The sequence below is a fragment of the Eschscholzia californica genome, unplaced genomic scaffold (assembly GCF_041429995.1).
Source record: "Eschscholzia californica isolate CP2 unplaced genomic scaffold, dmEscCali1.0.p SCAF_2, whole genome shotgun sequence".
Taxonomy (NCBI): Eukaryota; Viridiplantae; Streptophyta; class Magnoliopsida; order Ranunculales; family Papaveraceae; genus Eschscholzia; species Eschscholzia californica.
Window position 1 is genome coordinate 57173269 of NW_028238309.1, and position 14926 is coordinate 57188194.

At 39.0% G+C, this 14926-nt stretch overlaps 1 protein-coding gene across 1 annotated transcript; it reads right to left on the minus strand.

Moving 5' to 3' along the window:
• Positions 1–13455: 13455 nt before the first annotated feature.
• On the minus strand, positions 13456–14611 carry LOC147559411 (glutathione S-transferase F13-like). The gene is made up of 3 exons (XM_086661313.1): positions 14396–14611; positions 14200–14248; positions 13456–14003 (listed from the first exon to the last, which is right to left on the minus strand). Exons 1-3 carry the CDS (start codon positions 14540–14542, stop codon positions 13555–13557), a joined length of 645 nt encoding a protein of 214 aa, XP_086517439.1. The 5' UTR covers positions 14543–14611; the 3' UTR covers positions 13456–13554.
• Between the last annotated feature and the right edge of the window lie 315 nt (positions 14612–14926).

The following is a 14926-nucleotide window of genomic DNA, read 5'->3' on the forward strand; positions in this document are numbered from 1 at the left end:
GATGATTTATTTCTTAATCATTTGTGAAAATTTTCATTTAATGAATATTTTGAAGTCTCTAGAGTAATTTAGGAAAACAACAAAATCTTTTCTGCAAATGGGTGTAGTGTAAAGAGTATTCACATGGAAATTCATTAACGGGTCTTCCTAACATGTGCTATTTTGACAAATGTTTCTAACATGTCATAATCTTTACATTCTTTCTGTTTTTACTGAGCTAAAGGTCAAATTTATTCGTAACCGATTTCATTCTGTAAGTTATAAAAAGAAAAGTTTATTTCTTTACATGTACGTTATAACAAATTTTTGAAACAGTATAATTTAAATGATTACTAGTAGTTTTGAATCTTTATTGAGATTACCTAAAATGTTTCTAAAATTCCAAGTGTTCTTGATTTTCAACCAATATTCAGATATCTACCCGTGGTTCTCATTTTGAATACTTCATTTTTTGTTGCAAACATCCTTTACTTAATATTCCAACTTAAACTGTATATGTCCCTATATAGAAGGAAAATAATAATAATAATAACACAGAAGGGAAAACGCTGACCGAGACAAACATCCTTTTTTAATAAGGGATATTGTCTACAAACTCTTTCCAAAATTTAAAATATAGTCATTCTTAGAAATAAAATAACCTATTTAAAGGAAAAAAATAACTGTGTCCTTGTAAAAAATAACTAATTTAAGAAAAAAAAAAAGAAATTTCAAGAGTTGAAAAAATAAAATAAAATCTCTCTCTCTCTCTCTCTCTCTCTCTCTCTCTCAATAAAGTAATAACTAATTTATGGAAAAGGAAACAAAAGAAAATCATACCAAAAATCTAGGATATCCATAATATAACAATAATAAATATAGAAAATCGGGTGGCATGTTTGGAGAGAGCGCCTAGAACAATACGGGGCGACTCTATGAACCAACATCGATGGACATCAATGGGTGTATTATTAAAGATCGATGCATTTGTACATTTCCACCATTCCCAAAGAAGGTACGTATAAATCAACCAAGTTCTATCTACACTGACTCCATTATTTAGTAGATTTGAAAGAATTTGCGTCGGATATGTGGATAATCTTTGTAACTCTTGAATGTCAGAAACCCTAATGAGGTATTTGAATATTGGGTTATTTCTCGAAAGACCCCCTACTTTATCAAAATTATCCAGATCTCTTTTTCCGTTACCGTTAAATGTCTGTTAACTCTCTCTCCTCCATTTCATCACCTCTCTCTACCGCGCCATCTCTCTCACCACCTCATCATCTTCTTCGATAAGTGCGTCGACCAGTCAAAATTTCTGGCGACCTTCGTACTTTAAATTTCTTTTCCCTCTCTCTCTCCACACCACCTCTCTCTCCTCCGAAATTTTTTTCGCCCATCGACCTTCAAACATAAAAGAAGGTCCCCCTGCTTCAACGAACAAGAACAAACCTACCTCCGGCGAACGGAAACTCTGTCGCCGGAGGGCTTAGAGAGAGAGAGAGAGAGAGAGAGAGAGAGAGAGAAGAGATAAATTTTTTTTATGTTTGAAGGTCGTCGGCCGATAAAATTTTTGGCAGGCGACCTTCGTCAAAGAAGATGATGATGTGGCGTCATAGATGACGTGGCAGAGAGAAGTTATGAGATGGAGGAGAGAGAGTAACATACATTTAATGGTAACGGAAAAAAGGAGACCTTCTCGATAAAGTGGGGGGCTTCGCGGGAAGGTGGTCACAAAGTAGGGTGCTTCTAGGGAAATAGCCCAAAAAAATTCTTTCATCTCTCTCTCTAAACACTCCGGCGAAGGGGTCTCCCATCGCCGGAGTCTTTAAAGAGAAGAGATATTTTTTTATGTTTAAAGGTCGCCTAAGAAGAGAGAGGTGAGGTGGAGAGAGAAGAGGGTATTAGTGTAATTTGTTTAAAAAAATATCAAAATCAGTACGATACCCCTAAAATAACTAACTCATGTGTCTTCTCCCTATTTTTTTCTCTCACGATTCAGATACTCTCGTTTCTCTGCACGTAATTCGGTTTTAGCTAGGGACAACTACCCAACATATTTCTTCTTCCTTAACCTCTTTATTTTCTTCCCCAAATTTCTCTTCAATCTTTTTTACTTTTATAGTTTGATCTCATCTTTATTACTCTCTCTTTCTATCGATTAAGAAATGGGAACTCTTCTAGTACCCTAGATTTGAAAAGATTATGTATATTGAAAGATGCTTATTTTCTCTTTTCATCTTCAAAGGTACTTTTTTTAGCGAGATCAAAACTAAATCTGATCTACCTGCATTAACATAGAGGGATCTGCCGCATCTATAAGATGACTTTCACAAATATGTAAAATAATTGATTTCATTTGGGAGTGTCCTATGTACACTACTTTTTATTCAAAAAAATCTACTATTGGGTGGTTTGAATATTGAACCTAATCCAATTTTGTCATTTCACCGAAGCTGAACAATCAATAAGAGAAGGTAAATGTAAGAATTTTGACAAAGTGTCCAGAATATATACCATAACAATACCATAAGTCTAATACTCCATCAACACAAAATAAGTCAAAAGACCAAAAAAAAGTAGGGAATACAAATTATTTTTTAGGATTTACCAAACAAATCATTTTTTCATGACTTTATATGTTATCACATTAAACAAAATGTAAATAACTTTATATATTTTACTGTTTAACTTCACGCAATTTGATTTGTGTTGCGTATAAAACAAATCTATTCCTACACATATCTACACATCCACTAAACAATTAACGCATTAATTAGTGATATATTTGTGTATGGGTATGAGGAAAAAAATAATTATTCAAAAAAATAAAATAAACTTTTACCTATTCTATATTAAGTTTGGACCTTAAACGCAATATTTATTAATTTTGTAATCGCCCACCAACCCCTGAAATTTAATCACTGGTACAATTTCTTTTATGGTTAACACCACCTTGGGGATAACTTGTGACCAACTAAAAAAAAGGGCCAGCGCTTTGGGGAAAGTTAAATAGTTTCCGGGGTGTGAAGACTTGGTCAAAAATTGGTCAATTTTGTTTGACAATTTTATTTAGGGGGAAAACAAAATAGCTTCTCCACCTCACCTCTCTCTCTCTGTCCACCTCACTTCTCTCCCTCCACCTCATCTTCTCTCTCTCTTCTCCGATTAGGTCGCCGGCCGGAAAATTTTCCGGCCGGCGACCATGAAAAAAAAAAAAAAAATTTCACTCACTCTCTCTCTAGAAACTCCGGCGAAGGGGTTTCCCTTCGCCGGAGTTCCGGTCTGTTCTTCAACAGACCAGATCTGGCCTGTTGAAGAACATACCAGATCTTCAACAGACCAGTTCCAGTCTGTTGAAGAACAGACCGGAACTCCGGCGAAGGGAAACCCCTTCGCCGGAGTTTCTAGAGAGAGAGAGTGAGTGAAATTATTATTTTTTTTTCATGGTCGCCGGCAGAAAAATTTTCCGGCCGGCGACCTAATCGGAGAAGAGAGAGAGAAGATGAGGTGGAGAGAGAAGATGAGGTGGAGGGAGGTGAGGTGAGGTGGAGGGAGGTGAGGGGGAGAGTTTTTTTATTTTGAACCATATTCCCCATAAAATATGTTTCTCCGGAAACTTTTCAAAATTTTGCATATTCCCTTTAAAATTTCACACCCAGGAAACTATTTAGCTTTCCCCAAAGCGCTGGCCAAAAAAAGTTTAGTCTCTATATTTGTCAAATATTTTAGTTTGACGGTGAAAATCATAATTTTGTTAACCAAACTAAAAAAATCACAATTTTTCTTATTTTTCACCCTTTTATTTTCAAAACTAATTTCATCATCTCTTTACTTTGTCATTATCGATGACAACCCGTTGACAATGATCAGTGAGTAGTTCCCCTAGGGGTGTACACGAGCCGAGCTCTTAACGAGCTGCTCGAGCTCGACTCGACTATTGCTCGTGCTCGACTCGAATATTGACGAACACGAGCTTAACACGAGCCCAAAATCATGTTCGTTTATGTAAACGAGTCGAGCTTGATCATTCTTCAGTGTATCACGAGCTACTCGTGAACAGCTCGTTTAACATACTCTTATAATATTGTAGTACATAATTACGTATTAGTATTGAAACTTGTACATGAAATATCAACCATTAAAAAATTATCGGAATATGAATCATTAATCATTATTATTATATGTGACAAATGATCATTGAAGTATTTTGATATATTAAAAGTTTTCATTTGAAGTATTTTGATAAACGAGCTTAAAAGAATGCGATCTCGAGCTCGAGCTCTTTCAAACTTATACAAACCGAGCTTGAACAAGTGGACAATTACTCGAACGACCTCGAGCTCGAGTTCGACAGTCAAATACACGTACCGAGCTTAAACATCTTACTACTCGGCTCGGCTCGACTCGAGTGAAGGGGAATAACCTAGTGTATCTCATACACCTAATAGACTAGTGTTGGTAGCGGAATCTCAAACATCATATGTTTAACACTATTTCCAGGATCTATACATGAACATACCAATGAACTAGATTGGAAAGATGATTACCTCTTAATCGCTTTCCCACGAATTAAATTCCGATCAGTATTCGGAAGATAAGAGCTCCAAGTGTAGCTCCTCTACTTGAGACACCGAATAATAACTTGAACTCCCTCCTTTCAGTCAGCTAGGACCTTCTTGAAGGTTGAGATGAAGAACTCCTTCTTCTTGACTAGATACTTGAGAAAACTCCTTTTCTCTCTCTCTCTCTGAGATGTATATTCTGAAACTCTTTCAGTTAACCCTCTCAGTTGTTGAGAATTCAATCTCTAAAGTTGTCTCTTAAGTTGTCTCTCTCTTTAGGTTGTATAATTAGGTATATATAGAAATCCCTAGAAGAGGTATTAGACTCAAACTAGGATTCCATAAACCTAATTATTAGGCAACACCCAAAATACCCTCCATTGGGTCTCTTTAGTGTGGCCGGCCAACATAGCCCTTTATGGGCTTCATTGGCCGGCCCACTTAGGGCCTGGCCGGCCATCACATGGCCGGCCTTCCTAAAGCCATTCCGGGCCTCCCTTTTGGGCCCGGACATGTTTATCTCTTCGGACTTCTCCGAATCTTTCAGGACTTACCAATAACGGATCCAATCCACTTATTTGCCATTATCCATCTAGTCAATTCTCTCCGTTCAAATCATTACTCTGTTGTGTAACCCTTGTAGGATCCGGTCTATGTTAGCCTCGAATCAACTCTTGATTCGACGATCGTAGTTGGCTTCTAGCTAAGCATTACGACCCCTAATTGGACCGGACTAATGATCTTCCGAATAAGCTCATTAAGATCCTAATAGCCAAATTGCACGCATTGCATCCTTGGTCGAAGGACACTCCTTCGGAAGGATACCATTCCTTCAGACTTTAGGCATTATATCCTTCAGTCTCCCACTTGTACTTAGAACAAGTGCAATGCTCGATTCCCATGTTTTTTCGTATCTCATCATCAGACTCTCTTGATCCCGAGAACAACTTCCAATCCAAACGATTAACTCTTAATCCGTTTGAGCACGGCCATGCATTTTTCAGTTGTTTCTCATCAAGTGGCCCGGAGATACTTTATCCTGATTTTACTCAGGAAAACATAATCCATTCTTGTACTCCCACTCAATTTCATGTCTATCCTGTCTCCCCCAGTATGCCGCTTTTATAACCACTTTTTACGGATGGCGTTTGACGGTACCAAAGTTCGACATTCCTTCCATAAACTGAGTGAGTACTCATGTTTTGAGGAATCTCTCCAATTTGCTTAAATGAGAGTTATGACATCTTATAACTTCAACTCTTGAAGTACTCTCATTCGGCGGGTTTCCAGTGTATCAACTATACACCCATGAAGTTGACCTTTGAATACTCCTATTCCCATAGCCCAAGAAACAGCGCTATCTTGTCAATCCCTCATGCTAGTCTTCCTAAGTCATTATTGTCCAACTAATGACCTGGACTAGGGATAGTAGGATGATGTGCTTCCATGTTCACTTAGTAAGGTTTCTTTCATTAGATCACGTATCTAATAAACCTACCTGGAACACTCCATCCTTTTGGACTGTCGTCTAAATTCTAAACCACAATTTAGATGACGAAATAAACCCAGTTTATTTCGGATAACAAGAGTCTGTAAAATTTGAGCACCCGCATGAACTCCTTCACGTTCTCAATTTTACAAGTCTTTTTAGGATTCTCCTCCTGGATCCTAATTCCTTAGACCCGAGCATCTCATGATCGTTCTAAGGTGACAGTTTATTTTCCTTTTCACTTCGCTTTGTTATTACCTTGCTTTCGAACTCTTCGTAAGCTGTTATGATAATATCAGTTTTCTCCCACTGAAATTAGCACTTCCCAAGTTCTAATTTTACTTTCTTATCTAGTAGAGTTAAGCAACGACTCCCAGCATGGAAAACTCTTTCCCATCTGTTAGCCCTTCCTAAAAGATTCCTATCTTTATTTTTGGAAGATTACTTTTATGACTTTCTTCAATCTTCTGACTTGTATGGGCGACGTCATCCTTTCGTACTCCAAGTACTTATAGATGTTCGGGTAAACAACAATCATCTCATGATCGTTCTTATGTTTTCTAACATAAGTGTCTCTCCTGTGTTTATCACGGGAGTTGGGTAGAATTTCTCTCCAAGAGAACTTCTTATTCAGACTTCTTCAAAACTCCTTTTGAACGAGTCTTTATCATCCTCCGGTCTATCTCCATAGACTTTTGATGCCCATGGTTAATTCACCCTCGTCTTCTTGTCCTTTCTTGTATGTCTCCTACATACAGGACCTGAAACAACTCTTGTTTCACTCCCACTTACCTTCTTGTCTCACAAGATTTAACCATTCTTACTCTTATCTCTTTGGATTTCCGATCCAATTTCAGAGTGGTTTCTGCTATAGTTCTTTTGAATCTTCTAAAGATTCTTTGGGGTTTTTGAGCAACCTTCTTAACTCCTTAAGAAGTTTCCAGGCGATCGTCTCTTTGAACCATTCAAGTCGACATCCCTTGTCACGTAAGCCGAGTAACTCTTACTCTCTTTCGTTTTAAGCCGAGTAACTCTTACTCTCTTTTATTTCAAGGCAAGTAACTCCTTACTTCCTCTTGTTGCTCTTTATCGAATCCCATTCGATTTTTCCTCCCACTTGTCTTCTTAGAAGGACCCTCCTTTTAATGAAGACACCATCGAGAGCAACAATCTCATTGTGTTCCGATGATTGGCGAGAAAACCCCGTTCTTCTTCTTGAAGAACTTTTGTCTAACACGCTTTAGACATTAGAATAATTGACAAATTTTTAGAACTCCTTCTAAAATAATATCCATATCCAAATGGACTCAATTATTTACTATAGCTTTTTAGGTTTTTTAGTGGTTTGGCAGATTCGTATTAGACTTTGTGTTTTGGAAGACCGATGACTATCGAACTTATGATCTCATCATATTCTTTAGTCATCCAGACCCACTTCTTGATTTTGGATTTGTTTCTAAAACTTCTCCACAATCAAGTCTTACGTCCATTCTAATCACACTAATCGCAGACTTTCATGTCTAACATTATTTTCTACGATTAACTGAACTCTTGTACTCTTACAAGATTTAGAATGACTAAGTCGGATCATTCGTTAAAATTACTTAAAAGTTAGATAGGCTCTTTTAAGAACATCATAAAATATCTCATATTTTATTCACTCCCATAATCTCATTACAGAGTCATTGTTCTAAAAAGAAAAAGAAATACTAAAACTACTTTAAAGTATTGCCTATCGAGTCTATGATCCTTCTTGAGCTTTTCCAGCAACTCTTGCCTTCTCAGCTTTCGACAGGTTCATCTCCTCTTCAATAAATACTCAGTTCCCTCTTGCTCCTGTCATTCATAATGATAAGAGTCTTTTAGGTATCACATACCTCGAGGAATGTGTATTTAATTGAATAACTTTTAATAATTTTTACCTTGACCGGAACTCCCAGCTCCGTCGTTTAGATCTTCCAAGAATCGCGGGCAATCTCTTAATCGAATATGAGATGTACTACCGCACACAAGACATCTCTTGTTAGGAAGGATAGTTCTGGGTCTTGGTGCTTTCCTGCCCATTCTCCTGCCAGACTGCTTCCTTCTCCTAACGTCTTCCGTTCCCGTATTTACAGTCTCCTGAATTCCTAGAATCTCTTCTAGAGTTTCAGGGGTGCTGAATCTACTTTCAGCTACTTCCAGAATCGCCAGTAGACTTTCGAAGGATACCCGTCCAAACTTATCTTCAAAGTTTGCTACTACATCCTGAAACCTTTCATCCAATGAATTCAGGATGATGTCAACTGCCATTACGACTGGCATAGGAGACCCCATCCATTCCATGTCTTTGAAGTGATCAATCATCTCCAAAACATGATAACGGACGGGTTTCCCTTTCTCCAGTCGCATTCCCAGTGTCACCATTGTGATTCTAAATCTTTCCATTCGACATTGTGTTCCAAACACTTCTCTCAGCCGTCGAATAATGGTGTATGCCTCCATTTCAATGAACATATCTTTATATTTTCTTTCCATGGCCATTAGCATTAAACCGGTTACTGGCGCTGACTTCCTTCGAATATCGTCTACTTGCTTACGTTCTTCATCAGAAGAAGTTTCTGAAAGCACGGGGATCGAAATGTCCAATATTTCTGCGCTTTCTCCTAGAACCTTTCTCAGGTTCCTCTCCCATTGAACGAAGTTGGTATCGTTCAATTTCTCAAGTATGGTGTAGAGGTTGAAGATGTTTGTTGTCATAATTAAACTACATGTAAGAAATGCGAAAGTGATTAAACTTGTTATCCTGGCAATTTTTCTTAATTTGCCTATATTATTCTACTTTTGATGTCCCCTTAGAATAATATAATTCCAAGATCCCATTCCTTCGAAATTAAGCGTACTTTGGCACTGCCCTTAATTCGTCGTCCTGGGTAAGTAACTCCTTACTGATCATATCTCATATGACTCTTGGTTAACGATTTAAACATTAAATCGTCCTTTAGCCTCGAAGTCCAAAACCCTTTTGCTGACTCGTTTGAGAATAACCATTTAGACATGTAGACCTCTTCATAGATCTACCCGTATTGTCCCGAGGTAAAAGATGGCACCCTGCTTTGGCATGACCCACCATCGATGAACAAGGGCTCAACAGGTGTCTTAATCTGGGTAGGCTTTACTCAAAATTCTTTTTGGGACTTATTACGTAATTTATCAAGTTGCGTTACTGTGAACTCTTGCATAACCATTCATGATTTATTACGTAAAAGTTTATGTGGGTTTGCGTAATGATTTGTTAAATCTTAGTATTACCCCTTAAAAGATCCCATCTTTTAAGTTTATTTCTTGTTCGCCTATGGTTCGATTGGATTCATATCCAAGAACCTCTATTGACTACTCCCACTTGAACCATGATCTCATCATTCAGTTCGTCAATAGATTCTAAGACCCTATACTCTAAGTATTATTCGGGCACAACTCCTTGCGCTTAGAACAAGAAACGATAATCCTATCTAAAGGTATACTATTCTACACAATCACACACATCCATACATACAAAAATATGACAATCATAATAAATAAAGTATATATCCTAGATTCGTTTCTAGGTTTTGCTATCGTATAGCTATTCGTGGGAATTTGTGACATCTCTATGTCTAATGTTTCTAAAGTTTCGTATTCTCAATACTCAAACTAGAAGCATATTATGTTTCTTCCTTAATTGTTTCCAAAATCAATATAAGGAAAAACTCCGTTCGGGTTCTCCTCTAACCCGGGTCTATGTCGGAAAAAATAAAATTATGCTCGGAACCGGGAGAAAAGTCTGAAAAACTCCCTTTCAGATCATGGCCCAAAAAGCCCTTGAGTCTCACTCAAAAAGATCTGAGTCAACCCTGGTCAAAGTCCCTTGACTGGTCTTTGGTCAACTCTTGACTCAGCCTGGTCAAGGTCCGGTCCTAGAGACAACACCTTCCTGCCGTGCTTTGTCTCTCGGGCAGACGCGTCCTAGCCCAGCTAGACGCTTCTGTCCTAGGACAGACCATAGACATCTCGGGTGAGATGTCTAGGATGCGTCCTGGTCGCGTCCCAGACGCGTCCAGACCATCCGGTTGCCTTATATGCCTCTCGGATGCACAATCCGAGAGCTGTTGGAACTCCCAGACGCGTCCCAGACGTGTCTGGTCTCGGGACAACACATGTGCCATCTCGGATGTTCGGTCCGAGATGCACCAGTTCCCCACAGTCGCGTCCCAGACGCTTCTGTGCACAGACGGCAAGGGATGGGGATGCCTTCTGGACGCGTCCAGACGCGTCCTAGATGCTTCTGGATGCTCCGGTCGCATCCGAGTTGCGTCCGGAAGCTTCCAGTCGCATCCGAGTTGCGTCCGGAAACTTCCAGTCGCATCCGAGATGCTTCTGGTTGCTCCAGACGCATCCTGGATGCATCCGGACACTCGTCCAGTGTCTCGGTCCTAGACCGAGACTCTAAATAGGTTCCCTCGAGCGCGTCCCAGACGCGTCAGAGATATCCGAGACGCTCCTGTCTCGGAATCCTATTCCGTCTCGGACTGGGATGTCCCAGACGCGTCCCACGCGCTGGGACGTCCGAGACCCGAGAATCTCGGACTCCTAGTCCGTGTTGGACTGGGATATCCCAGACGCGTCCTAGACGCTCTGGGATGTCCGAGACCCGAGAGTCTCGGACTCCTAGTCCAGCTCGGACTAGGATTCCCGGTCCTTCACGGACTGGGATTTCCAGTCCGTGTCCCTGTCTGTCTCGGACTGTCTGTCCGAGACGTGCTGGTCCTGCCCAGACGCGTCCTGGACGCGTCCTGGCCGGTCCGGCCAGTAGGGTTTCCAAACTTTTTGGAAATCCTACCGTTCCAACTGATTTTTCTTTTCTTTTTCTTTGTTCCAGCTGCTGTTAGGTACTGTTTTTGATCAATTCATCAACCAATCTTCATGGTTTTGATGATTTTTATCAAAATTCTAATATCTCAACACTTGTTTATGAAAACTCTTTTCATAAAACTATGTTTCTAGTGTTTCTAGGTCATGAATCTCATCCAAAACCCTAGTTTGATCTCATCAAACTTATGTTTAAATCTCTATTCAAACATTAAAACACTAATATCTAGTTGTTCAAGTAAGAATCTAATTCATCTAGTCAAAGATAGTTCATGCAAACGGCTCGTGATGCCACTGAAGGGGAATAACCTAGTGTATCTCATACACCTAATAGACTAGTGTTGGTAGCGGAATCTCAAACATCATATGTTTAACACTATTTCCAGGATCTATACATGAACATACCAATGAACTAGATTGGAAAGATGATTACCTCTTAATCGCTTTCCCACGAACTAAATTCCGATCAGTATTCGGAAGATAAGAGCTCCAAGTGTAGCTCCTCTACTTGAGACACCGAATAATAACTTGAACTCCCTCCTTTCAGTCAGCTAGGACCTTCTTGAAGGTTGAGATAAAGAACTCCTTCTTCTTGACTAGATACTTGAGAAAACTCCTTTTCTCTCTCTCTCTCTGAGATGTATATTCTGAAACTCTTTCAGTTAACCCTCTCAGTTGTTGAGAATTCAATCTCTAAAGTTGTCTCTCTCTTTAGGTTGTATAATTAGGTATATATAGAAATCCCTAGAAGAGGTATTAGACTCAAACTAGGATTCCATAAACCTAATTATTAGGCAACACCCAAAATACCCTCCATTGGGTCTCTTTAGTGTGGCCGGCCAACATAGCCCTTTATGGGCTTCCTTGGCCGGCCCACTTAGGGCCTGGCCGGCCATCACATGGCCGGCCCTATTGCCTGGGCCGGCCATCACATGGCCGGCCTTCCTAAAGCCATTCCGGGCCTCCCTTTTGGGCCCGGACATGTTTATCTCTTCGGACTTCTCCGAATCTTTCAGGACTTACCAATAACGGATCCAATCCACTTATTTGCCATTATCCATCTAGTCAATTCTCTCCGTTCAAATCATTACTCTGTTGTGTAACCCTTGTCGGATCCGGTCTATGTTAGCCTCGAATCAACTCTTGATTCGACGATCGTAGTTGGCTTCTAGCTAAGCATTACGACCCCTAATTGGACCGGACTAATGATCTTCCGAATAAGCTCATTAAGATCCTAATAGCCAAATTGCACGCATTGCATCCTTGGTCGAAGGACACTCCTTCGGAAGGATACCATTCCTTCAGACTTTAGGCATTATATCCTTCATCGAGTACACCCCTAAGTTCCCCATCTGTATAGAGAGAAAAATGTGGTTTTGAAAAATCTTGATAATCTTCGGCCATCCAAATTTTTTTGGATGAAAATTTATTGGATGCCCCCCAGCTTCACCATCCTCAGTCCGCCGACTGCTTAATATTTTTTTCACTTTTTATTCCTCTTCTCTCACCACCAAGATGTCTCTCTCTCCCTCTATATTTATCCCTTCCTCTCTCTTCCGGCGAAAGGAAATGTTGGAAATTAAACTGAATTGAATGGGTATCAATTACTATTAGTAGAAGATAATGGTTGGAAGATGAATCAAAAGATGTTTTATATATTATTATATGCCCCAAATTATAATATTTAAGTAATATTATTATGGTAGTAGTAGTTACTTATGTTATGGTATTTTAAAAGTCAAGAGTCTTTTGTATTTAGTTAGAAGTAATTAAGTATTATCTTGGGCATTTATAAGTACTTAAATTATAATGTTTTTCAAGTAAGAAGTGAGAAAGAAAATAGAGTAAAGAGTTTTAGCCATCTCCTTCTCCTCTTGTCTAGTTTTATTTCCAACAAGAAAAAATTCTCTTTCTTGGAACCCGTTTCGGATGAGACGAAGGAAAAGATTTCAAGCCAAATCTTAAAATCTGGTAGAAGTGCTTCTTGTGTGAAACCCTCATCGAGGAGTATTTCCGACGAAATCCTTGAGGGGTTTGTGGCAGGTCGACCACGAGGTGTGGAGTCTACATCTCGTGGTCGACCGACCACGAAATCGCTCAAGGAAGGTTTCACAGGAAACCCACCTCGAGGGTTTTAGCCTTTCATCATTGGAATAAAGAGAGAAAAAGATGGTCGTGGTTGTCAAAGGTTGTGGTCGGAAGTAGTGGTTGGAGATGGTAAGGTGAGGAGAAGGGGTTTTCAAAAATAATCATTTGTCAACGGCTCAAATTGGAACAACCGTCATGATTGCATTTTTTCTACGGCTTATGTACATTACAATAGTATTAGCCACAAGCCCTTTTGTAACACCCGTAACAATATTAGTAACGCCTGTGAGTTGTTACAAATACTCCTTGTTTTTGGAACAGTAGTGGGTATGAATACTAGATGATTATAGATTATTTTTTTGTTGAAAGAGATGATTATAGATTAGTTGGTCCTATTTTAAACTATCTTTTTGTTGAAAAGAAATTAAGATCCCAAAAACGATAAGATCCAATGCATTTTTCTATTGCATACTCCAATTTCGAAACATTATTTTTTTCAAAGTACTGCCACAAACCACACACTTTAGTACTCCACTGGTCCTTCTACATTTTCAGGCCCGGAGCAAGCTTGACGAAAGTTGGCCTGGCTGAGATGTCCTCCCACCATGCCTTAACATGGGGCCTGGAGTTGATCACATCTGCATATGGAGTTTGCATTATGTAGCAAGTTTGAGGAAGGTGGTTGAGATCTGCAAGGGTGAAAGAATCTCCTGCAAGGTACTTTGAGTTGCTAAGCCTTTTCTCATACACATCTAGCACAGCACCAAGTTTCTCGACACTTGCATCAATGATCGACTGATCAGAGGCTCTGCCGAAAATAGGCGCCACAAAATGTTGAAAGATGATTGCAGTTGCAGGTTCGGCGAAATATTGGGATTCCACCTCTACCCACACTCCAACTAATGCCGCTTCTTCAATGTTGTCATGTTTAAGAAGGTCAGTACCTTGACCTTTGTACTTTTCGGCCAAGTACTTAGTGATTGCTCGCGATTCTACAAAAAGTTGAGTAAACATAAATATTTACAATATTTAATTTAAAACACTAATTTCACCATTGTTCTATTGATCTTAAATCAAACAAGATTTTCAATAAAAGTTTGATGAAAATATATGTCCAGGATAATGCCTTATCAACCTCGATAAAACGCAAGGAAAACAAGCATTAGAAAATTATGAGAAGAAACTTACCGAAAAGCACAAGTGAACCATCCTCTAGAGCAGGAACCTTACCAAATGGCTGCAAAACAAAAGATAATAAGAAGACAACAAAATCAATATGGTTATATGGCTTGTAAATAGTACTTAAAACAATGTCAATTGAAGCTTTTTTTTCGGAAGAAGAGAGTCTGCCCATAAAATAAAAAGAAATTAGAGAACTACTAACATTCTTAGCCAGATAATCAGGGGATTTATGTTCTCCTTTAGAGAGATCAATGGGCACTAGTTCATAGTCAACTCCTTTCTCAGCAAGCACAGTCAACACAGAGACAGTAGGAGCAGACAAAGGAAGTCCATAAACCTTCAAAGCCATGGCTATTCTAGAGAAACAAATAAAAACTAGAGAAAGAAATTGTATTAGAAACAAGAGAGAAGTGTTGATGTAGTGAGGATGTCTATTGGTATGAGACATCTTTATATAGAGGTATAGAAGGTAATTAATGGAATTGGATAATTTATTTCTTAATCATTTGTGAAAATTTTCATTTAATGAATATTTTGAAGTCTCTAGAGTAATTAAGGAAAACAACAAAATCTTTTCTGCAAATGGGTGTAGTGTAAACAGTATTCACATGGAAATTCATTAACGGGTCTTCCTAACATGTGCTATTTTGACAAATGTTTCTAACATGTCAAAGCCTTTACAGTCTTTCTGTTTTTACTGAGCTAAAGGTCAAATTTATTCGTAACCGATTTC

Coding starts and splice junctions, on each gene's coding strand:
- LOC147559411 (XM_086661313.1), bottom strand. CDS start 14,542: ATGGCTTTGAAGGTTTATGGACTTCCTTTGTCTGCTCCTACTGTCTCT. Junction 14,249..14,395: donor CTGATTATCTGGCTAAGAAT/GTTAGTAGTTCT, acceptor TTTGTTTTGCAG/CCATTTGGTAAGGTTCCTGC. Junction 14,004..14,199: donor TGGTTCACTTGTGCTTTTCG/GTAAGTTTCTTC, acceptor AACTTTTTGTAG/AATCGCGAGCAATCACTAAG.